Consider the following 23,890-nt stretch of genomic DNA (forward strand, 5'->3'; position numbering starts at 1 on the left):
GGCCGCCGCCTCCACCCCTGCCCCCTCCTCTGCTCCCCGAGAGATGGCGGCGCCAAGCGAGCCCCCCGAGCAGCGGCCTGGGAGACAGGCCCACAATGCCCCGCGCGTCCACAGCGTCCCGCCCCTTCCGCACATGCTCCCGAAGAGATTCCAGAGGAGGGGGCGACGACCCCCTAGCGCACGCGCCGATCTCCTTCCCAGGACGGGACAGAGGCAGCCGCAGTCCGAGGGAAGGGAGCGCGTGACGTCCTGGGAGTTGTAGTCCTCAGTGAACTACTTCAGCTCCCCCTCCCTTCGTGAGCCTGGGAACAGGCGAAGAGGGCCTTTGGAGGTACGGAGAGCGTGCCGGGGGGGCGGGGCTTTGGGAAAGAGCGTGTTGTTTCCATAGCGACGGTGAGAGGGCTAAAATATGGGCGGGTCCTAAGGACCAGGGGCGGGGCCTGGGCCTGGTTGATGGTTTCCTAGGGGCGGGGGTGGGGGGGGGGGGGGGGGGGGGGGGGGGCGGGGGGGGGGGGCACCTTGGATTGATGGTCAGTTTCCCTGGCAAGGGCCTGAACATGTCTATGGAGAGGACCTGAGGGCAGCTGGGTGACGCAGTGGATAGAGCTTCCTGGAGTCAGGAAGATCTGAGTTCAAGTCCAACCTCAGGCACTTACCAGCCGTGTGACTCTGAGTCACTTCACCCTGTTTGCCTCAGTTTCCTCCTCTGTAAAATGAGCTGGAGAAGGAAATGGCAAACCAGGTCCAGCATCTTTGCCAAGAAAATCCCAATGGGGTCACGAAAGCTTCTTGAGGACAGGGACCATCTTTCACCTCTTTCTGACTTCTCAGTGCTTAGCGTGGGGCCGGTCACATGGTGTAGGAGTTTAATAAACGTTTGAATGATTGATCATCAGTTTCTCAGGAGTGCAGTCGGATGTCTAAGAGCAGGACCTTGAGGAGGTGTGGTCTGAATCTAGTCTGTTTCTCCGTGGTGGGGCCTGGCTCTGATTGCCGGTGGTCTAGAGGCGGAGTCTGAGGTCCAAGGGTGGAGCAGGGCCCCACCCCACCCCCACCCACTCACCCCCACCCTACCCCAACCCTCCCCACCCCCCTCACCCCCCCCCCCCCCCACGGCGCTGCCACAGACCCCTGGAAGTTCGAGAGGATGAGCTGTAGGTCTGCCTTCCCCCACAATCCTCACCCTGCTTCCCCCCTAGATCCTCCCCTTTACCCCCCTACACACACCTTGGCAGTCCAGCTGGACCTGGCTGGCCATAGCCTCTGTCCCTGGGTCAGCTAGACCCACCCCTCCTGAGAGGAATGGAATACCATCCAGCTCATTTACCCTATCCAGGCCCAGATAGGAGACCTGATTCATCCCACCCTCTGAAGACTCAGAGCAAGGGGTATCCCCACTGGCCATGGTGTCAGGATAGCTCCCATCATGAAGACACATGTCTTTCCACCCTATTTATGTCTCTGTGTCTCACACACACACACACACACACACACACACACACACACACGTTTTGTCTTCTATACTCCTTCATTGCCATCTGTTGAAAGTCAGCCCTCAGCCTCCTCTTTGTTGCATCTACCTTTATGCTATCTGGTGGGTGGAGTCAGCTGGTTAGGCCTCTATTCTGTAGCCTTTTTTAAAGCATCACTCTTTGAGAAAGTTGTTGGTTAACTGGATAATCTCCAGGGTAGTGAAGGGCCTTGAAGAAAGAAAACTGAATGGATAGATAGTGCATGACGCTAGAGAAGGGAGGGGCTCTCAGAGAGAAGTTGAACAGATTTAGTTTGGCCCCAACAGGCAGAACCAGGAGCAGCGGGAACAAGTCAGAAGAAGCTTCTACCAACAACTTCTCAGTGTGGAACTGACTGCCCTTCCAGCCCACGGGCTCCACTGCTTGGAGGTCTTGGAAACACTTGTCAGCTAGCCTGGACTGGGCTAGTGGCACAGAGGTGTTCTCCAACTCAAACATTTGGTGCTAATAATTTCTTCCTTCTTGGTACCACCAAAGGTTTTCATTTGCTCATATTTTCCCTCACTCCCCATGCCATGTAAGCTCTTGCCTGCCTGGAAGTAGATGCTTACTATAGAGTTATTCAGTGGAATTGAATGAGTATGGCCCTGTGGCCAAAAACCCTTCAACACAGGAGCCAAACTCCAGTCCCTGGCTACAGCTCAGGCAAAATCTACACAGCCCACCCAGCCAGGGCCAGGCTGGAGCCTTTCCAACTGGGAGAACTCCCCCCACTCTGGGATGAGACTACATGGAAACATTTTGATGGATGTAGGTATTAGCATCCCCACTTTACAAATAGGAAAACTAAGGATCACAGACAAAAGAATGGTTCAGACTCAAGTTGAACTAGATCAAGTCCGAAGTGCTTTCCAACTCTTAGGATTGCGGTCATACCACTTAACAGGTTAATCTGATAATCTACTCTTGTCTAGACCAAACTTCTGGAGATTTGCTAAATCCTCCTTACCCCTTGAGAAAGCTAAACTAGCAAAGCAAGGATACAATCAACTGACCAGCAAGCATTTGTCAAGCCACTCAAATGTACCAGGCCCAAAGAAGTTTACTGGAGATCAGTAAGCATCACAAAGACAGTGGGTGGGGTTGGGCTGGGGACCAAGCCAAAACCTCCTTCCATGTCCCAAGACACCCCTTCCAAGTCACAACACTTCAATTCCTTCTGGAAGCCCAGTTTCCAAGGGAATACAAGTGAAAAGGGCATTGGATTCAAAAGTGGGCTCGCTTACTACTTTAGGTAGTCACAGTCTCTCTAGGACTCAGTAAATTAAACTGTTTCACTCAATCCCAGCACTAAATGTTCTAATCCCATAATGACCTGGGAGCACCAGGTGTGTGAATTCAAGCCACCCTCACTCCAAGGGTACACCTTGCCATCGATTGGACTCCCTGCCTGCCAGCCAGAGGCCTGCTGTTTTCTGAGTGTTCTGGAGGAGAGAAGGTCCAGAGCTCTGGGAGCCCAAAATCTCTGTGCTCCTGTTTCCAAGCAACCCAATCCATACAACTCAATCCCATTTACCGATCATTCTATACGATTCTACAGGACTGAGGCTGTAAGGCATGTTACAGGCCATCTATTTAAACCCTCTCATTTTACACATGAGGAAATTGAGACCCAGTGAAAGGGACTTGCAGCTTACTCTCAAGACACAAATGGAGGAAACTAACAATTCCCTGCATAAATCCATTTGCTACCTTAAGTATCTGTCCTGGAAACCCAACTACTTGTACTTGTGGAGACCCGAGGCACAAGGTATGCTGAGATTTCCCAGACTTAACTCATGGCAGAAGTAATAGAAACCAAAGAGATATTTTGGTAGACTCTCTCCAGCTTGAAGTCCACAGCCACATAGGTCTAGAACTTGGCACAGAGGGTATGCACACTGACCAGTGGATGTGACTCATCGACCCCACTGAGACTTAAGCTCTGTAAGGAGCTATGTCTTTTTTTTTTTCCTTTTTTTCCTGCCTGCCTAGGGGGTAGGAGCTTTAGAAATGCTTGGGATTGGAGGGGATGCAAAAGTCCCGCCCCCTATTTAGCCCCGCCCCCAACCACTCCCACCCCACCCCAGTAGCCTAGCTCTCCAAAAAGAGCCCTTCTTATGGAAACAGAAACGAAATCCCGCATTCACTTCTAGACAGACAGCCCGGGAAGGTGCCCTTGCCAAACCGTGTGAGTCATCCTCTTTCCCGCTCTCTCCTCCCTCCCCCGCCCATGGGCCCCAGTCTAGTTTGCTGAATGGGGGCCAGTCCACGTGAGGGATCCAGCTAAAAGTCAACTGGCTCCTTGCATCCCTTCTCTTCCACACATCACATGCCTTCCCCTCTCCTCTTCCCTTCTGTCTTCTCCCGTCTCTCCTCCTTCCCCTTCTCTCCCCTCTCCTTATCCTCTGTTTCCATCCTCACCCTAATCCTCCTCTGCCCACATCCCTCACCTACCACCATTTCCATTCCTCTTGGGAGACAGGAAGGGGACGGCTTCCGTGAGAGCTGCTGAGGAATCACTTTGTCCACCATGCCTGGGTGGACTTGGAGATCTCCAAACACTTGTCCTTCCCCAAGGCAAAGAATCCCAAAAGAGGTGGAAAGGGAGCTAGCTCCCTGCTTTTTGGACCTCAGCGTGTGGGCACCCTCACTCCTGGTGGTGGGAGGTGCAGGGGGGCGGGGCGGGGCAGGGCAGAGTTCGAAGGCTCAAGGCTCAGGGGCCCCTCCCCAGCTGTCCCTGAGCAGGTCCATGTGGAACAGGGCAGCTCCCACCACCAGGCGGGCAGCAAAGAGATGGCGACAGGGGAGGTGGCGAGCAGCGTGGATAGAGCAGCTGCAGCGGGTCAGCGCGGCGTCCAGGAGGAAGTCCGAGGTCCCGTCCTGCAGAGTGTAGCCTGTGCCAGTCCAGCGGAAGCCCCTGAGCCCGTGCTGCCGAGCGAAGGTCAGCTCCTCAGCCACTAGGCCAGCCAGCTCCGGCCCACACACGGCCCGGAACCGAGACAGCAGCTCCCAGTCCTCCTCCTCCGAGGAGCTGAGGGGCCGCTTCCGGGCCGCAGCCCTCTCCTCTCGAAGTGCCCCGGGCCGCCTCCTTCGCTGAAGCTCGGCCACTGGGTCTCCAGCCTCCTCTCTGTCCCCCAGCTGCATCCTCTGCCCTCCGTCCCACAAATGCAGGACCCTCTTCCCTCGATCCTCCATCTGCACACTGCCCTCTCCCGGCTCTGTCCTCCTTTCCCCTCCATCCACTAGCTGTACATCACTTTCTCCCAGCTGCGTCCTGCTCTCTTCTCTGTCCCCCAACTGTATACCTCTCTCCCACAAATGGAATCCTCTCTCTCCTCTGTCCTCCAACTGTATACATCTCTCCCCTAGCTGCATCCTCCTCTCCCCTCTGTCCCCCAACTGTATACCTCTCTCCCACAAATGGAATCCTCTCTCCCCTCTGTCCCCCAACTGTACACCTCTCTCCCCTCTGTCCCCCAACTGTACACCTCTCTCCCCCAGCTGCATCCTCCTCTCCCCTCGGTTCCCCAACTGTCTACCTCTCTCCCACAAATGGAATCCTCTCTCCCCTCTGTCCTCCAACTGTATACCTCTCTCCCCCAACTGTATCCTCCTCTCCCCTCTGTCCTCCAACTGTATACCTCTCTCCCCCAACTGTATCCTCCTCTCCCCTCTGTCCCCCAACTGTATACCTCTCTCCCACAGAGGCAGGCCCCTCTCCCCTCTGTCTCCCATCTGCACACTGCCTCCCCCCAGCTGTCTGCCCCTCTCCTCTCTATCTTCTAATCGAACTCTCCTTTCCCATAGATACATCCCTCTCTCTCTCAGTTCTCTCCCACTCTCTTCCAGCTGTATCTCTTTGTCCCCTCTGTCCACAAGCTGTACATCTCTATCCCCAAAATGCATCCCCCACTCACCTCTTGCCCCCCGCTGTGTTCCCCGGTCCCCTGTGTCTCCTAACTGTATGCCTCCCTCTCTCAGCCCTCTATCCCCTAACTGCACGCCTCCTTCTCCCAACTGTGTCCCCCTGTTCCCTCTGTCCCCCCATTGCAAACCCCTTCCACCTCCGTTCTCTAACCCTGCCCTAGGTCCTGTCAAAGATGCCTTGGACAGGCCCTCTTCTCCCACTACTCCCTCCCCCTCACTGTGCCCCTGCTGCAAGGCCACTAGGTCACGGATACACTGGGCAACTGTGGGTGAGGGGCTAAGCCCACGCAGCAAGCGCTGCCGGTGCCCTCGGACCAGGGCACAAGCATCCACATTTCGGGCTGTCTCAAAGGCCCAAAGGCGCACCCACATGGCCCTGCGGGGTGCCCAGCTCCGCTCAAAGTAGTCCACGAAGGCAGCCGGACAGGTGGCCCGCAGTTCAGCCAGGGCCTCCATGTAAGCTGCGGCAGAGGCCGCCCCTGCCAGGCGGCAGAGCAGGGGCCATAGCCCGGGGTCCTCCCCGGCCCCGCCCAGCTCCTGGGCCTTGCTGAAGAGCGTCTCCAGCACCTGGACTCGGCAGATCTGGACGCGAGCCCCAGGCAGCAGCTCTCGGACGGCCTCCAGCTGGGTGCCCACCTCGGGCCCCACAGTGACGCAGCGCACGCGGTCCTTGATCTCTGGGACGCTCTGCACCAACGAGGCCAGCGTGAAGCGCAGAAGGTTCGGGGTGGTCTGGCGTGTGAGACAGCAGGCCACCTCCCGGCCACGGCCGCGGTCATCCACACAAAGCACCGTGGACAGATCAAAGGTGCCCTGCAGGCCAGGGAGGCGGTCAAAAAAGAGCATGAGCGGGAAGCGGCGAAGCAGAGCCATCATGCTGGACGTGAGGAAGAAGACGGTCTCCACCACGGCTTGATCTTCCACAAAGACCAGCTTGACCTGAGGAGTGCAGGGAGTCAAAACCTGCCACCGCCAGCAGAGGCCCAACCCCCGAAGCTGCCCACAGCCCACTACCCGCAGCCCCACGCCATACACCTTGGCCAGGAGCACACACACCACCTGCCCTGTGCCAAAATATGTGCACTCTGAGCCCGCATACATACACATGTACCCACACACAAGAATCACACCTCATCCTCCTCTCAGCCCTGCCCTACTGTGGGCATACACTATAAGCCTGTACCCATGTGCACATGTACATATGTGTGCACACACATACACATCTCAGCCCCACAATCACATGATCACACACAAGGATCACAACCCCTCATTCTCATCTCAGGCCCCTCCCCACATAAACATGCATAGATAGGCGTGCCCATGCACAGTCATATCCATATAACCCTACATACATGCCTTCACACACAATCCACACCTGTGTTCATACTCAGACACATACATATACACACCTGTGTACCCAGACACACCCATTCACACAATTATCTGCCTACACACCTCCACACACATCTGTACACACACCCAGACACACTCACACACCGGCGTGCACACATGCTCTCACACTGGTGCCCATTCCCACATTTATACACTTGTGTGCCCACATACACCTGTTGGTCCATACACATACGTACATGTAAGTGTGCCTACACCTGACCAAGGGCCCCAGGAAATCTAACACATTTGAGTACCCCCAATGACTCCCCCCCAGCCCAACTCTGCCCAGCACCTCATTTAGAGGACCTAAGCCAGGTAGGGGCACTTAGAGAAGACCGGTTTCCAGAGGGCATCTGCTACATTGGCACCAAGGATTCCAGTACACACATACACACATATACACACACACACACACACACACACACACACACACACACACACACACACACATATACACAAATTGATTCAGGCTAGCATGACCAAGAGATTATCTCTCCCCATCAGTACTAAAGTTTCTGGAAACAGAGACCAAAGTTTTCCCAACTTGGTTATTCCATTAGGGGAAAAAATGAGGTGTTGCAGTGTCCCAGTCTCTGCCCCAGTCTGGGCCTTAGTTTCCCCTCTAAAGTAAGGACTAGACATGATCATCGCAAGAATCTCAGAGTGGGAAGGGATCATGTCATCACAGGTCAAGAATCAGAAGGGACATCAGAGAACAACTAGAGCAACCCCCCCAATTTTACACTGAGGCAGAAAGAGGTGCCCAAGGTCACACAGTGCCCTCGGGAGCATCTAGTACAACTAGTATCTAAACGGATATCTACTGCCACCAGGCCTTTGCTTAAAGACCCCCAGTGAGAGGGAATCTGTAGCACATTCCTGTCCTCAGGATAAGCTGGTTCCTCATGGCAAAACTAAATCTGCTCCACATTTTCTCTCTTCCTGGCTCTGCCCTGTGAAGCCAAATGGAACAAGGCTCATCATATAAGAGCCCCTCCCCACTCAGGAAAGTATTCAGCAGAGATTCTTTGACATCAGTATTTAGAAGAACCCTTTCCACTCACCCACCCCCAACATGCCCCTGAACACCTCCCTAGGAAGAGCCTGGCCCTCTCCCCAAGGGCTTGGCCCAGGTGACCCTCAGAAATCTTTAGCTCAAAATTCCTCAAGACTAGGACATCCAAAGGCCCCTCCAGTTCTAAACCCTTAGAAGCAGGGCCTCCTGACTTGGTCCTAATGGTCCATGTGAGGGGTAAGGTTTCAAATTCACATCATTTTTAGAGAACATTCCCTGGGGGTTAGGAAAGAGCCCAGAGCCAGAGAAGGGAAAGACAGGGATGGGGCTGGACCCTGCCATGGGGTCTCAGAGATAGACAAAACTCCTGCATAAGAAAACATCTTCTACCAATACTGATTGGCACTTTTTTGTGCCATTTCTGGCCTTACCCAGCTACCTAGAGACCAGAGTGGTCAAGACTTGCCCAGCGACACACAGCCAAGCAGAGGGGGACGGAGCCAAGACTGAACCTAACCTTCTCTCTAGTCACTGTGCAGCCCCCATTCCTTTTCTTCCCCATGAAGAAAAGCCAATATCCTGGAGGCCACAGGCAATGGCTTTCTGCCACAAAACACCGCCCCCCCTTGCCCTTGCCCAGTTCTCCCTTGATGTCTTCCCCCTCAACCCACCCAAAGAATGGACCCGGGCTCCAGCACCAGTGGCCTACCCCTCTGCTTTTGGGTCCACCCGCCCCCTCTGCCTGCCTGCCCCATGCGAAGCTAGCACCTTGGCCTCAGGGTCAGCCTGGAAGAGTCCCTCCAGGACATGGAGGGCATCTAGGACACCATGGTCCCGACTCTTGCAGTAGGAGAGGAGGCGGTGGATGTCTGAAGGGGCCACAAACTGCTTGGAGATCCTGTTGGTGGTGCGAACCGGGAGGCAGGAATTGGCAAGAAGATGGCCTGGGCGAAAATAGTTGGCAAACTCCAAAGGGCAAGCTGGATGTGAATGGGTCAGATGACACTCGGTTACCACCAGGCGGTCCCGCAGTGGGCTGAGCTTCAGGATGATGAAGGCTGGACAGCCCAGCTGGGGGTTCCTACAAGAAGAGAGGGAAAGGGAGAGGTCACCCAGCTGCCTGCCTTGCAGGGTTCAGAGATAGAAGAAGCTTAAAAGGCACATCTTTTTATAGATGAAGAAAGTGAAGCCCAGAGAGGACCAGGAATTGAACCCAGGCTTACTGACTCCCAATACAGTCATCTTCCCATTGTCCCAAAGAGTGCCTCTCTTTTAACCTGAGTTAACCTGCTTTTCTGGCCCCTCTCTATTTCTGACCATCCCAGCCAGGCTGTTTCATAACTGGGTACATCAGTTTCTATACAAATTTCTTGCATTCCCACCATACCCCCCTCTCTGCAGTGGTTACCTCCTCACACCTCCCTCAGCAAGTAAGCCTGCCTCTAATACCTACAGGAATTGTTCTAGTCTCTCTGTCTTTCCCCAGTAGTAACACCACCGTGTTTCAAGTGGCAAGTCTCTGTCCTGGTCATTCTTTCTCTTGGTGACTTAATCAGTTCCTGGAGGGTTAATGATCATTTCTATGCAGATGAGTCCAATCCTACATGTCCAGTCTCCCCTGAGACTTGCAGTCCCACTCCAGAGACATCTCAAAACCAAGTCTAAAACTGAACCTTCAGTCTTTTCCCCTAAACCTTCCTCTCTTTCACTCTTTCCTATCCCTCCCCAAGGGCATGAACTACATACCATCTTCCCAGGGTCACAAGCTCAGTGACTTCCTCACAGTGGGGCAGCTAGGTGGTGCAGTGGATAGAGCACCAGTGAAGGAGTCAGGAGAACCTGAGTTCAAAACTCACATCAGCTACTGAGTCTTGTCTTGTCACTTCTTTGTCCCCAAGCTCTCTCACATGTTCCCTCCTCTCCACTGTAGATGTCTTCGACTTTGGTATCTATCCTCTCTCCTCTCTAAGCCACCCTCCACCCAATTGTCAGTGACTTTCTAAAAGCACAGGGATGATTACCACCATTCACAGAGGAGAAAACTGAGGCCCCAAAGGAAAAAGGGATTTTCCCAGGATCACAATGCTGGTGAGTGTCAGAGCAGACACCCAGCTCTCCTGACTCCAGTACCCTTTCTCAACTCCTTACAGTAAGGTGTTGGTCAGTAGGGTTTAGTTTATTCAGACTTCTTTTACAGACAAGGAAACTGACTCAGGGAGGCATATCCTACTCCTTCCCCCCTGCCCCCAGCTCTGACCAGAGTCCCTGGTGCCAAGAGAACAAAAACTCCTTTGTCCAAAATTCAAGGCCTTTCAAAATCTCCCTCACTTTCCCTGTACTCTAACCAAACCAAAAGCCTCACTACCCTCTGAGCAGTTGCTCTGCATTCCCACCTCCCTGCCTTTGCCCACACTGTCTGCTATCCTTAGAATGCCATACCCTTTTTCCATTTCTACCCAACCTTTGGAGTCCAGCTCATCCACAAAGCCTTCAATGTTCTCCCTTCCCCTCCACATACATGAGCCACCCCTTGCTTTCCAAACCAAAACAGAAATAATCCCTCCTCTCTAATCTCAGAGCATTTCTTAGGTCCTTCTTCCTAGGCCTACATCTCCATGTCCATGTCCTGCCCCTGCCCCTGCCATGTGCTGCAATTGCCTTGGGGGCTTTATTTCAAAAACAAATGCAAGGGTCAGAGGTCACAGGAAAACAAGTGGGAACCTTAACCCTTCCCATAAAAACCTTATCATCTATTTGGAAAAAGATGCATTCCAATAAGTTGGGAATGGCAATCAGTGTAAAAGAAAGCTCAGAATGCTGAGGAGGGCCCCAAGACAAAAGAGAGACGCAAGGGGAGGCTTCCTGGCTGGGGCAGCCCTGGAGCTGGCCATGAAGGGGAGACACCTCAACTATCTTGTGGGGGACAGTAATGGGGGCAGGTGGAAAAGAAGCAAAATCCAGATGCAGAGATGTAGAGCTGACATGGACCTGAGGGGGCACAGAGCTGGAAACTGTGGCACAGATTAAATGATTCCTCCCGGGTCACCTGTCTCTACCTCCACATCATTTCTCCAGGGGGTTATCTTAGATAAGGATGGGCAGGTAAGGTGGAAGGGCCTTGAATGCCACTGGGGAGGTTAAACTTTATTCAATGGGCAGTGGGGAGTCATGGAGGGTTCTGAGTGGGGAGGGGACATAATTGGAACAATATGGCATTTGGTTCTTGGTCAAACTCAAGTGTGGGGCTCTGTACCCAGACTCAACACCAATAGGCCAAGAGCTCTGGGCCCTGGCCCGGCTCCCACAGGAAAGCAGGAGAAGGGGCAGAGGCAGGACCACCAGGCCCTGCCCCGCCTTGAGCCTCTCACCCCGCAATGCCAGGCCTGACGGCAGGGGCCCGCACATCCTTGCAGACGAGCCGCACGTATCTGTATTTGAGGACATCGATGAGGGCCCGGAGCGGGGTATCGAGGGCCCAACGGCATTTGGTCAGGTGCATGGAGTTCTTGACGAAGAAGAGGGCCCGATGCTGCTGACACCAAGCATCGAAAAAGCGGCTGAACTCTGCCCAAGAGAAAAACTCCCGATCCTGCAGCTCCCGCTCCTCCTGGGCCCCGGCCTCGGCCCACGCCAGCCTTGGCTCCGCTCCTGATTCCTTCCCCAGCTCCAGCTCGGCTTCGGGCTCCAGCTCTCGTTCCTGTCTGGGCTCCAGCTGGGGCTCGGATTCAGGCTCGGGCTCAGTCTCGGACTCGGGCTCAGGCTCGGGGCCAGACTCGGACTCTAGCTCTGCCTCGAATTCTGGCTCCCACTCCGACTCCGACTCCGACTCCGACTCGGGCTCAGGCTCCGACTCGGACTCGGACTCTGGCTCCGGGTCCAGGTCCTGATCAGACTCAGGATCCTGCTCCTGCTCCGGGACAGGTTCGGGCTCCACCTCCAGCTCCCGCCCAGGCTCCGGCTCTGCTTCCAGGTCCTCCTCCATCCTAGGGTACCTGGGGGTGGGAAGGGGAGACCCGGACCTCAAGACCAGCAGTGACCCTAAGCCAGTGCTGACCGCCAGACAGGTTGTGGATGGAAGCGATAAGACACTGGAAACGGTAGATACTGGAGCCAGACTTTGTCCATGGCACACCTGAGCCCTGGCTTCCACTGGGCTCTTTCCTGAACCTATGCCCATCTCCCACCTCTCCCCCCCCCAGAAGTGAAGCCCGACATGCAGCTGTGCCCCTCCCTGCCCCACATGTGGCATGTTTGCTTCCAGCTGTGCCCCTCCCTCCCCCACATGTGGCGTGTCTGCTTCCAGCTGTGCCCCTCCCTCCCACAGATGTGGCACTCTACATCCAGCTGTTCCATTTTTCCCCCAGATGTGGAGTCCCCCACTACGCGCCACCCCCGCAGCTTCTAGATGTGACCACCCCCCCACCAGATGTGCATCTCTCCCTCCCCGTCACTCACCCCTCCCGCCCGCTCGGAGCCTGAACGAGCGGCTCCTGACGCCTTGGACCCTCCCACAATGCCCCGCGAGGCCAGGCTACTGGCCCGCCCCTCTTCCCAGAATGCTTTGCTTCCCCTCCGCTGGGTCAGCTCTTGCCCTTCTTCCCATCATGCCCCGCGGGCTTCCGTCCGGAAGCCTCGGCCAGACCCAACCCATCCCCCAGCTTCTCTTCCGAGAGCAGAGGTCCTGCCCCTCCCACTAGGCTGGACCACAACTCCCGGCGTGCCCCGCGAAGCGAAGGGGAGGGCAACCGGTCGGTGAAGTCACTCTCCTGGAGCACCTCAGCGCGCGAAAGTTGAGGCGCGAAGTGGGGCTGGTGGCTGGAGTGGAGCCCGAGCCGAGCCGGAGCCGGAGCCGGAGCCGGGAGCCGGGTCGGAGTCTTGGTAGCGTTACGCGAAGAGAGGTCAGCGCGCTGGGGGAGAGTTTTGGGGAGGGGGGGGCACAGAGGAGACACATATATAAACATACGCACAGCGCATGCTCCAGGCCCGCCGGCCTTGCTGACCCTCGGAGATGGGGAGGGGGCCGAGGGCCTCTGCGCATGCGCGAGCCGGGGAGTGGGGAAAGGGCTCTGGGTAGGACTCCTGTCAGGCCGCCGCGGTCCCCCATGGCCTCCAGCACGGCCCCCACCTTCGTCCGCATCGGTCTCCCTCTGCACGTCCAGGGCTCGGCCCGTGGCCGGCACACGATGGACGCCAGGCCGGACAGCGGAGGGAGCCTCGGACCCAGGACAGTCCGTGCGGGGCCTCCTCTGGAGGCTGCACCCCTCCCCGGCGCCCGTTACCTGAACCCCTGGAGAGAGGGGGCGCCCCGGGGGGGTGAAGGTGGGGGCGGGGCCCGGAGAGCTGGGGGCAGCGGGCAGCTTGTGCCCCCCGCGCCCATCCGGCATCCTCACACATCTGTACGTTTGGTTCCAGGAGGCGCTGCAGAGAGGAGGAAGGAGGGCAGAGCTCGGGAGCAGGCATGCAGCGATCCATCAAGTGAGGAGCCCCCCGCCCCGGCCCTGCCCTGCCCTGCCCCTGTGCCCGGCCCTGGGCCACCTTCCTGCCCTTGGCCCTGAGCCCTGTGCCCGGCCCTGGGCCACCTTCCTGCCCTTGGCTCCTCCACCTGTGCCCGGCCCTGGGCCACCTTCCTGCCCTTGGCTCCTCCACCTGTGCCCGGCCCTGGGCCACCTTCCTGCCCTTGGCCCTGAGCCCTGTGCCTAGACCTAGCCTTTCTCTGGTGTCTCCCCGCAGGTCATTTTTCCAACCTATGAGTGGGGACAAAGTGAAGAAGCAGGAAGAGTCCCCCAAAAGCAGCAAAGACAAGGAGCCTGCCTCCAAGTTAGTGGGGGGGTGATCTGAGTGGGCAGGGGCTCTTTGGGCTGATTGAGCATCCCTGACCCTCTGACCCCTTCCTGACCTGGCTTCCCCCCCAGGGCTACCCTGAAGGAGAGGAATGCCATAGAACCTGAGAGTGAGTCTCCAATCAAGAGGCCTATGAGGAAAGTGCCCCGAGCTCTGGGCAGTGAAGGTGAGGAGGAGGAAGAGGAAACAGCCCCAGCATCCCCCCAACAGCAGGTAACCAGCCTCTGGAGGTGCAGCAACCACTTTTCTCGCTTGCCCCATGGGGAGTACGCACTCTTACCTCCCCACACCCACTCCTTGTCGCCTGCAGGAGCTGACCATCCCCTCTCCGGCCACATCTCCAACCAGCTCAGACCCATACCCCTCAGACTCCTCACCCAACAGCATCTCCCCAGCAGGGATCCCAAAACGTCGGACAGGTAAGCGAGGGCAGGCTCATCTCTGCTCTGTCTCAGCCTTCCCCTGAGCCTCCAGACAGAGTAGCACCTCCAGCAGGTGCCTCCAAGGTAGCCCTTTCTCTTAGCCACCCTCCCCTCCACCTACACATGGTCCAGGCCACAGGAGTGAAGACCAGATTGAATCCTCAGCAGGCTTCTCTCTTCTGCCACTGAACTCCATTCCCCCTTACTGCTGCTAAAGGTCACTGGGGGTACCATGGGAACTGAGTTCAAATCCAACCTCAGGTACTGACTAGCTGTGGAAGGCTAAGCAAATCATCAGACTACTGCCTGCCTCAGTTTCCTCATGTGTATAATGAGGAGGTTGTCCATCACTGATTGCTCCCCAATCCTCACTTGCTCTCTTCATAGCTCGGAAACAGATGCAGAAACGGAAGGTCCAGGAGCTGCCTGAGGACTGTGAGGATAGTGAGCCCAAAAGGCTTAAGAGAGAGAGAGAGGAGAGTGCTCAAGGAAGAAGCCCAGAGATACAGCTGGCCACAGAGGCTGAGAAGGGGAACCAGCCTCCTGCAGAGGCTGTGGGCGAGGCCCTGGAGCCACAGGGCACTAGCGGTGAGGCAAGGCAAAACTCAGAGCCAAAGGCGCCCACGCAGGCACCCAAGGCTTTCAGCAGCTTCTTCGGTGAGTGTCTCACCTCTGGTCTGGGGAGGGCCAGCCTCCATTCCACACTGGGCTTGGGGGTTCTAAAGGGAAAAGAGCGTCTCCCCAGTGACACATTTATTCCACAGCCCCTCGAAAGCCAGCTGCAGCAAAACAAGCTCCAAAGGAGAAGGGGAAGGCAGCGGAGGAGATGTCCAGGGCGTAAGTTGGCCTTAGAGGAATCTCTGCCTTCTGGCTGGCCCCCAGCCAATCTGTGCCTGGGGAGGGAACTCCAGGGAGGGGCAAGAGGACCAGCTCCCCAGCCCCTGCCTCTCTCTGCCGCAGGCCCCCAGACCCAGGCACCTACAACCCTTCTAAGAGCAGCTATCACCCCGTGGACGATGCCTGCTGGAGACCAGGGCAGAGGTGAGGGCATGAGGGGCACCCCTGTCTGTGTTCAGGTGGTTTGCCCAGTGTATCCCCGTTAGACTGGGAGCCTGGCACATGGTAGGCCTTAATGTTGATTAGCCGGCTGAGTCCTTTATGGCTGTGAAGGTTTCATATCATGGGGAAGGGGAGGGTGATCGTCTCGCTCCTCTTCTGCCACCCGGCTGCCCTGTACCTGGAAGACCCCCTAGCCCCTCTGACCTTGCTTCCTACAGGGTCCCCTACCTTGTTGTTGCTCGGACATTTGAGAAAATTGAGGAAGTCTCCGCTCGGTAAAGTCTGGCCCCCCAGTGGTACCCCAGCTTGCTCGGGGTCAGGGCGTACCCACCACCTTTTTGGCGTCTTCTACCTCGGCCCCAATTCCTTGCCATTATCCACCTGACTTCGCTATCCAGCGCATTCCCTCCCATCCCCTCCGCATCCCCACCACACTCACATCTGTCACCTTCCTCTGCTCCCTCCCACCCTCTAGACCTCAGTCTGCTGTACCCCCAGTCCCTTCCCCTTGGCCCGGCCTGGGGGTCCTCACTGGCCCCCGCCCTTCCTCCTCTTGCAGGCTCCGGATGGTGGAGACTCTGAGCAACCTCCTCCGTTCAGTGGCTGCCCTGTCCCCTGCAGACCTCCTCCCTGTCCTCTACCTGAGTCTGAACCAGCTGGGGCCCCCCCAGCAAGGTCTGGAGCTCGGTGTGGGGGATGGCGTGCTGCTCAAGGCAGTGGCCCAAGCCACAGGTGAGTAAGGGCAGGGAACCCCAGTGCTGGAGCTGGGCAGAGAGAGGTCGGCCAGGCCATCCACACCCTCGTCTCTTCCCACCACCAGGACGGCAACTGGAGGCCATAAGGGCCGAAATGGTAGAAAAGGGAGATGTGGGGCTGGTGGTGGAGGCCAGCCGTAGCACCCAGCGTACCATGCTGCCTCTGCCCCCTCTGACGGCAGCCGGGGTCCTCAGCAAGCTTCGAGACATCGCCCGCCTCACAGGCAGCACGGTGAGTGTCCCCACACTTGCCCGCTCTGTGTTTGTCATCTGACTTCTCCTTGGTGGGTGAGGGGGCCAGTGCAAAGGGTAGGGCTTGCCCTCCTGTGCCCTGCCGTAGGGTATCTTACTGAGGGGGATGGGGCCAAGGTGGGGGCATCCCCCTTTGAAGTCTGGGCAGTCCAATAAGGACCTGGAGAGCAGGGAGGCTTCCCACCCCAGACAAGAGAGTAAGCTCAGGTGGTGTCTGTCTCCTTCCTGCTCCGCCTCCCCCCTGCAGTCCACGTCAAAGAAGATCGACATCATCAAAGGCTTGTTTGTTGCCTGTCGCCACTCAGAGGCCCGCTTCATCGCCAGGTGAGATGCCATCAGCCCACTGGGGGCAGGGTGGGGAGAGAAGCAGCAAAGCCAGGAAGCATGAAGTTGAAGGACCTGGACAGGGCCCTCCTTCCTGTCTGGAAGAGGCACTGACCAGGAATGTCCAGGCAGGGGCTCACTCTCACTCTTCCTCCCCTGCAGGGCCCTGAGTGGGCGGCTGCGCCTAGGCCTTGCCGAGCAGTCCGTCCTGGCTGCACTTGCCCAGGCCGTGACCCTTACACCTCCCGGCCAAGGTAAGAGTGCCACTCGTACCCTGCTGCTTCCCAGCTTCCCCATTCAGGCCACCTCCCAGCTGTCATTTCAATAAGCTTTTCCTGACAAACCATCTCATGCCCAAGCCTACCCATGTGGGACCTCGGGGAGAGAAGATCTCAAAGCCCTGGGTGGGTCTTTCCTCTAGAATTCCCCCCAGCTGTGGTGGATGCTGGGACAGGCAAGTCTGCAGAAGCCAGGAAGACTTGGCTGGAGAAGAAAGGCATGATCCTGAAGCAGACCTTCTGGTGAGGAGCAGGCAGGGCACAGGGCAGTGGGGGCCACAGCCAGGAGGGCCATCCACACACATGATCTAGCCGTGTTCTTGTCCTTCCCTCAGCGAGGTGCCTGATCTGGACCTGATTGTCCCTGCCCTGCTCAAGCACGGGCTGGACCAGCTGCCCCAGCACTGCCAGTTGACCCCAGGTGAGCCTCTAGCCACTCCTACCCGCAGATTTGGGCACAGCACTCAGCCTCCACGCCTCCGTCCCTGACAGAGCAAAAGCTGCCCTGGCCCTCCAGCTGTGAGCCAGCCTGTCCTCACCCTCTTGTTTTGACTTTGCCACCCAGGGGTCCCCCTGAAGCCCATGCTGGCCCACCCCACCCGCAACATTGGGGAGGTGCTGAAGCGCTTTGAGGAGTCTGCCTTCACATGTGAATACAAGTATGATGGGCAGAGGGCACAGGTATGCACCTGGGGGACTTCACATGTGAGTGCAAGTATGATAGGCCAAGGCATGGAAGGGAGAGGAGCCTTCATATGTCTGATTAAGTATGACCAGTTGAGGGCTCAGATCTGGAGGGGGCGCGGGGGGCGGGGTGGCAGGGAGATGGGGGGATGTCTACTTGCCAAGGCCTGTATCTCCTCCACGTGCAGAAGTAAAGGGGGAGGTCTCCTCCCTGGTCACATTGCTCTTTCCAGTGGCTGGCTACATAACCATCCCTGTGCCCCAGGGAAATGTGGCAAGACTATCCCAGACACGTCTTGCTCCCAGTCCCTCCAGGTCCCCCCCTTCCCCCACAGATCCACATTCTGCCAAATGGTGATGTGAAGATATTTAGCCGGAACCAAGAGGATAACACAGGCCGATACCCAGATGTCATCAGCCGCATCCCGAAGGTGGGGTCGGATGGGCAGTGTGGCGCAGGGGCCATGCCCTACCCTCACTCAGCCCCAGAGCGCTGTGCCCACACCCCTCTGCTCACTCAGCCTTAATATTTTGCCCCTTACTCAGATGAAGCATGCCTCTGTCATCTCCTGCATCCTGGACTCAGAGGCTGTTGCCTGGGACCAGGCAAAGAAGCAAATTCAGCCCTTCCAGGTGCTCAGCACCCGCAAACGCAAGGTGTGGCCAGCCCTCTTCCCTGTGCCCATGCCCTGCCCCCTCCCTCCATGCCCAGGCACCCCTTCCCTCCACACCATGCCCCCTTCTTCCCCACCCTGCCCTGTCCCCTGCCTCCATGCCCCGCCCTTCTCACCTGGGTCTCGCTGTGCCATCTTCTCGACCCAGGAGGTAGAGGAGTCCGAGATCCACGTCCAAGTGTGCCTGTACGCCTTCGACCTCATCTACCTCAATGGGCAGGTGAGTGAAGCCCCACTAAGCACAGTGTGTCTCTGTCCCTGTGGGGCTCTTATCCTCATCCTCTTCCTTCTCCCCACAGTCCCTGGTCCGGGAGCCGCTGTCCCGGAGGCGGCAGCTGCTCCGGGAGAACTTCATCGAGACAGAGGGCGAATTTGTTTTTGCCACGTCTCTGGACACGGAGGATACTGAGCAGATTGCTGACTTCCTGGAGCAGTCTGTGAAAGGTAGTGGGGACCCCTCTCCCCTAGGGTGGCCAGATCGAGCCTCCCTCCAGAGGGGTATGGGCAGTGCCCAGCAGCTCATGGGCATCTCTGTCTTCTGATCCAGATTCCTGTGAGGGCCTGATGGTGAAGACCCTGGACGCTAATGCCACGTATGAGATTGCCAAGAGATCCCACAACTGGCTCAAGGTGACCGCGCCCCCTGGAGCCCCTGTCCCATTACCCCACCCCCTCCTCCTCCTTGCCCACAATCCCCAGCCTGTCTCTCCTTGGCCCCCACTGCTCAGCTGGTCTGCAGCACCCAGGCTCCATGGAGGTGAGGCCAGCCTCATGGCCCAGCCTCCATCCTTCCCCACTGTCTTGTCTTGCCTGAATTCCTCCTGCCTGGTGCCCTTCCCAGGGTCCTGCCCCTGAGTTCTTCCCCCCCATAAGCAGCTGAAGAAGGACTATCTGGAAGGCGTCGGGGACACCCTGGACCTGGTGGTGATTGGGGCCTATTTGGGTCGGGGAAAACGGGCTGGACGATACGGGGGCTTTCTCCTGGCTGCCTTCGATGAGGACAGTGAGGAGTTCCAGGCCATTTGCAAGGTGGGGAGCCGCCTGCTGAGTCAGAGGGAGGCAGGGTCATCTGGGGGTGGGGCGAGCTGGAGGAAGTGACTGTGACTGGGCCCAACCTGGCAGGGGCCCACACTCAGGGGTGGGAGACAGAAGGTACCCCTGACCATGTTTCCTTCTGCCTCCTCCCTCTCCTCAGCTGGGCACAGGCTTCAGTGATGAAGAATTAGAAGAACATTACCAGAGCCTCCAGGTGAGAACTGAGGAAACATCAGGAGCCCCTGCCCCTACCCCCTTCTGCCACTCTCCCCTCCCCATGCTCCCCTGCTGCTGCTGCCCTCTCCTCCCCAGGCTTGCCCCCTGGGTTTGATCCCAAGCCCCTGGCTGGCTTTCACCCCAGGTCCTGCTGCTCTCCTGCTGGACTTGCCCCCACCGCTGGTTCTGCCACAGGCAGCTGCCCTCCCTCACCCTCTGTCCCCTACCCAGGCCCTCGTGATTCCTGCTCCTCGTTCCTATGTCCGGGCCGAAGGTGCTGCCCCCCCTGACCACTGGCTAGAGCCAACCACCGTATGGGAGGTTAAATGTGCCGATCTCTCTGTCTCCCCAATTTATTCAGCAGCCCGAGGGTTGGTGAGTACCAAAGGGGGCTTTGTCTTGGAAGAAAAGGGCCAATCAAGGCAGGGCACTGCAGCAGATGTGCCCCACTCTCAGACACTCCCCCCCAAATAGTGCAGGCCTAAGGGCCAGGGAGCCCCAGCTTTTATTCCAGTCACTTCTACCCCTTCTATGGTGCTCATATTGCAGGGGTCTAGGCCTAGGGGGAGGGGATGAGGAGATTCAGATTGTATACACTCTTGGGTGTGGGGGCCCCAGGTTAGGAAGGCCTATGGGTTGAGTCCTGGGGAGCTGGGATCCACAGGGACATGTGAGGCCTCAGCTGTGGACCCTGGAGAAGTGAAGAGCAGGAGGAATTCTGTCTGGGGTGGTCCCCAAATCACAGCCCAGGAATCCTTTGGGAGAACCGAAATTCTTTGAGTGTGGGAATTTGGGCAGCTAAGTGGTGGAGTGGACAGAGCGATGGGTCTGAAGTCAGGAAGCCCTGAGTTCAAATGTAGCCTTAGATGCTGACCACATGATCCTGGACAAGTTGACCTCAGTTTTCTCAATTATATGGAGATCATACTAGCAGCTACTTCCCAGGGTTGTAAGGATCAGGTATGTGCAAGGTGCTTATTATTAGCACAGTACCTGGTACATAGGTCCTTTGGCATACTTGTTGGCTAGGCAGGGAAGCAAGGTTACTGAAGCCCTACAGGGCAGGAATATGACCATTCATTGATGCCCACCCAGGTGGAGAGCGACAAGGGCATCTCCCTTCGTTTCCCCCGATTTGTCCAAGTTCGAAAAGACAAGAAACCAGAAGAGGCAACCTCCAGTGCCCAGGTATTTGGGGAGAAAGGCTTGCAGGGAGGGGTGAGGCCAAGGCCTGTGACGTGTTTCTTGGCATCAGTTGGATCCTCCCCCCAACAGGTGGCCTATTTGTATAAGAAGCAGCAACAGATTCAGAACCAGCAGGACTCCGAACCCACTAACTTTGAACCTGAAGATTTCTATTAGCTCACCCAGTCCTACCTGGGTGAGCAGAGCAAAGGTGCTAGTAATTACTCAATAAAATTTGGGGGCTAGAGAGTGACTGATTCATCTTTCGTCTGGGGGGAAGGGCACAGCAGAGTCTGCCTCAGCTAGCACCTTAACCTGTGTGCAGGGGCAGGTGCATGCTTGGGATCCAGCAGCCCCAAGAGAGAGACAGACAGGCAGACAGAATCCAGGACAGTCTGTTCCTTTATTGGTTATAAAGCCCTAGACCCAGGTGTGGCTCCTCCCCTTTCCCCTACCACTTCTTTTCCCAGCCAATACCCACCACCAGCCCTTGCCCAACCACTCCCCAGCTGGTCCCTTTGGCCTAATCTTCAACGAGGCCTGAGAGCTGTTTCAGAGCCCCAGACTTGGGGGGGAAGCTCCGCTTTCATTTCTTTCCCGAGGGCAATGCCCAACCCTTGACTAAGGCCTATTTACAGAAAGGCAGAGGGAGCCTCCCTGGGCGGGGCAGGAAGGTAGGGGGTCCATTCACTTGCAAGGCTCAGCCTTTGCACTGCCCAGCCCCCTCCATGAGGGAGAAAGTGGGGCCAGGGCTGAGAGAGCAGCCAGGATGGCCCCCATGTGCTAAGTGCTCCTCAGCCTCTGGCTTCGGGCCTTGTACACCTCGATGAGCAGGTCCTTCACGTACTGGATCTCACGCTCCACGGACTCTGCCCGCTCCCGCAGCTCCCGATTTCGGGCTTCCAGGCCCTGGCACTCACCTTCCAGGGCCTCCCCCTCAGCTCGTTTCCTCTGGCGGTACCTGAGTGCAGCTGACTTGTTCTGGTCACGTTTTTTCTGTTTGCGATCTCCCCGAGAGGGTGGCATGGGATAAGGGGCTGGCCGGGAGGCCGACGGGGTGGGCAAGGGGGCTTGGAAGACCTCCCCACCTTCCCCCTCACCCCGCCCGGGTTCCCCACTGCAGTAGAAAGTCAGCAGATCAAGGGTATCTAGAGGAGCCTGGGGGAGGTCAAAAGAGGGCAGAGGAAGGGGCACAGGCACTGGGGAGGGGGGTGGGAGGGGGGCATCCAAGAAGAAGTCCTCCATCTGCTCCAGCTCCTTCTTCAGCAGGGAGGCCATGGCCTCTAGGTCTGGAGGGGAAGGAGATGGAGATGGAAGCGGGAGGGCACCGGGGGGCTCCAGGGGAAGCAGGGCAGTAAAGTCCACCCGCTCTGTCATCCAGTCTGAGAAGCCGTCACCTAGGCAGGCAGGGGTAGCAGTCAGGGAGGAAAGCTCCTCACTCCCCTTCATCACCCCCTGCCCTCCTCCCTCTTGCCTTACCTGCCAAGGACTCACTGCCCCCAGGAAGCCCCCCCTCCAGGGCTCCCCCCAGGGCCTCATAGGGACCCAGGGGGGCAGGGGCCAGGGGGAGCTTCCCGTAGTCCACCCGCCAGCCCAGCCCGCTAGCTGGGAGCAGGGCCCTGTCCAGCTCCAGCCCTAAGGCCGCCAGGAGAGACATGGCAGCCAGGACTGCACAGGCCGGGGCTTCGAGGGCCAGGAGAGCACGTGGAGGCCGAGGCAAGGCCCAGCTGGAGAAGGAGGCTCAGGGGAGAGTGACAGCTGCTCAGCAGGAGGGTGGCAGAGGCGGAGGACCTGCGGGGAGGGAAGGGGAGTGCGTGGGGGCGGGGTTAGACACCAGCACCCCCCCAGCCCATTGGCTGAGGTGAGAGCGAGCTCCGCCCAGAGGTGTTAGGAAGGTGGGGCTAAAGACCAGCACCCGCCCTTCTTCCAGCCCATTGGTTGAAGAGACCCGCCCCGAGGCAGGCCCTTCACTCTAAGTCCCGCCCCCTCCCAGGAGAATTCCTTTTCTGGCCCCATCCATCATTCTCCAGCGACCACCCTTTCTTTGGCAGCTTGGTCCCTGCCTGGTCTTTGCCAAGAGCGTGTCCTCTCTGGCCCAAAACCCTCCTAGTCTGGCGTCTTCCTTCGCCCTCCTCCTCAAAGGCTTCCTTTAAACCCAGCCCTGAATGCCTTGGAGCCCTCTGTTCCCCACCTAAGGTCCCGCCTCCACAAAGGGCTCCACCCACACCCGCCTCTCCTTCAACCCGCCCCGTCCAAATCTACGAAGCTCCGCCCCTACATGAAAGGGCTCGGAAAGCCCTGCCCCCTCCCCCACATCAGGGGCTTTGAGCTCCACCCCTTCCAAAGACTTTCACAAAGCCTCGACTCCACCAGAAAAGTGCTATCAAGTTCCGCCCTCCGTTCCTTTGGGCCCCGCCCTCCCTTAAAAAAATCCACAGGCTTCTACCAAACCCCTCCCCCTCCTTAACAGGTGCGCTAAATGGGGTAAGGCACAGCAAACGAGCACTGCGCATGCGCCTGTGCTGAGCGCACTCCAGTAGTTCTACTCCATCCCGCTCCCGGGAGTCTAAGAGACGCCAGGAACTCAGTGCGCAGGCGCCGGGTACTCACTCCATGGCTGCAACGGAGGGCGCGGAGGCGGCGAAAGCGCCGGCGGAGGAGGCGGCGGCGGCGGCGGCAGAAGAAGAGGGAGCCGAGAGGCCGAGCGCGGCGGGCGCCGAGGAGCAGCGGGGGCAACGGGACGGAGCTACAGGGCCATGGTCCGGGGCGGGCGGACGGACGGTCTGCGCGCAAATTACCGTGGCAGGTGGAGAGAAGGGAAATGAAGCGGCCCCCTGGGCGGGAGCAGATATAGGGCGGAGCGCAGCCTGACAGATCCCTCCGCGCCCCGCCCCATGTCACCAGGCCCCGCCCTCATGCCACCAGGCCCCGCCCCCATGCCACCAGGCCCCGCCCCCACCGGCCCTGGCCTCCAGCGAGGGCTGCCAAGTCTCCTCCGCCTCGTCCGTACAGTGAGGGGCTGGGCCTAAATATCCAGGCCGGCCCCTCGCTGCTGCCCCGCAACGTGGGCCTCCGCCCGGGGCGCCCTGCCGCCCCCCTGTGGCCTTCCCGCAACGCCCATGCCAGTGCCGGGGGCTGGCGGGGAGTCACGCGGCATGAAGAAATGAGGAGCCTGCAGGAGACCTCGGAGGCGCCCCCCTGCCCCCCGAGGCCGCCGCCGGTCCGAGCCCGGTTGGCTAGTCATCCCTCCCCCGAGGTCTTTCTAGATCTGGGGAGGAGAAGTCCCGGAGGGCTGCGACTTGCCCAAGGTCACTCGG

General features: G+C 58.0%; 4 protein-coding genes across 7 annotated transcripts in view; 1 reads left to right on the plus strand and 3 right to left on the minus strand.

The window, feature by feature from the left end:
- The window catches only part of LOC140503352 (uncharacterized protein ZSWIM9-like), a 9,272-nt gene extending 5,072 nt beyond the window's left edge, over positions 1 to 4,200 (minus strand). Inside the window, 1 exon segment of the mRNA XM_072607251.1 lies at positions 3,969 to 4,200. Coding sequence (XP_072463352.1) covers positions 3,969 to 4,046 — 78 coding nt within the window. The 5' untranslated portion in view covers positions 4,047 to 4,200.
- LOC140503346 (uncharacterized) lies at positions 2,557 to 12,374 on the minus strand. 2 transcript variants are annotated; one of them, XM_072607229.1, is made up of 5 exons: positions 12,304 to 12,374; positions 11,217 to 11,840; positions 8,617 to 8,929; positions 4,973 to 6,380; positions 2,557 to 4,942 (listed from the first exon to the last, which is right to left on the minus strand). In XM_072607229.1, exons 2-5 carry the CDS (start codon positions 11,828 to 11,830, stop codon positions 4,221 to 4,223), a joined length of 3,057 nt encoding a protein of 1,018 aa, XP_072463330.1. In that variant the 5' UTR covers positions 11,831 to 11,840; positions 12,304 to 12,374; the 3' UTR covers positions 2,557 to 4,220. The 2 variants fall into 2 exon arrangements, with proteins under 2 accessions (XP_072463330.1, XP_072463329.1); XM_072607228.1 differs by having other exon boundaries at positions 2,557 to 6,380.
- Positions 12,375 to 12,442: 68 nt separating this feature from the next.
- On the plus strand, positions 12,443 to 20,822 carry LIG1 (DNA ligase 1). Of its 3 annotated transcripts, none has more exons than XM_072607230.1 (26): positions 12,443 to 12,746; positions 13,261 to 13,323; positions 13,579 to 13,665; positions 13,761 to 13,902; positions 14,000 to 14,108; positions 14,499 to 14,768; positions 14,876 to 14,948; positions 15,072 to 15,152; positions 15,389 to 15,445; positions 15,730 to 15,902; positions 15,991 to 16,157; positions 16,425 to 16,501; positions 16,664 to 16,755; positions 16,923 to 17,022; positions 17,115 to 17,200; positions 17,345 to 17,460; positions 17,799 to 17,894; positions 18,010 to 18,120; positions 18,286 to 18,357; positions 18,437 to 18,581; positions 18,685 to 18,767; positions 19,014 to 19,166; positions 19,333 to 19,386; positions 19,620 to 19,763; positions 20,484 to 20,576; positions 20,664 to 20,822. In XM_072607230.1, the coding sequence occupies exons 2-26, from the start codon at positions 13,307 to 13,309 to the stop codon at positions 20,748 to 20,750; spliced, it is 2,685 nt and encodes an 894-aa protein (XP_072463331.1). In that variant the 5' UTR covers positions 12,443 to 12,746; positions 13,261 to 13,306; the 3' UTR covers positions 20,751 to 20,822. The 3 variants fall into 3 exon arrangements, with proteins under 3 accessions (XP_072463331.1, XP_072463333.1, XP_072463332.1); XM_072607231.1 differs by lacking the exon at positions 12,443 to 12,746 and adding an exon at positions 12,879 to 12,918; XM_072607232.1 differs by lacking the exons at positions 19,333 to 19,386; positions 19,620 to 19,763; positions 20,484 to 20,576; positions 20,664 to 20,822 and having other exon boundaries at positions 18,979 to 19,099.
- A 135-nt stretch (positions 20,823 to 20,957) lies between these two features.
- Positions 20,958 to 23,421, minus strand: ATF5 (activating transcription factor 5). Its single transcript, XM_072607252.1, has 3 exons — positions 23,184 to 23,421; positions 22,053 to 22,364; positions 20,958 to 21,970 (listed from the first exon to the last, which is right to left on the minus strand). Exons 2-3 carry the CDS (start codon positions 22,228 to 22,230, stop codon positions 21,357 to 21,359), a joined length of 792 nt encoding a protein of 263 aa, XP_072463353.1. The 5' UTR covers positions 22,231 to 22,364; positions 23,184 to 23,421; the 3' UTR covers positions 20,958 to 21,356.
- Between the last annotated feature and the right edge of the window lie 469 nt (positions 23,422 to 23,890).

Source organism: Notamacropus eugenii, chromosome 5 (assembly GCF_028372415.1).
Source record: "Notamacropus eugenii isolate mMacEug1 chromosome 5, mMacEug1.pri_v2, whole genome shotgun sequence".
Lineage (NCBI taxonomy): Eukaryota > Metazoa > Chordata > Mammalia > Diprotodontia > Macropodidae > Notamacropus > Notamacropus eugenii.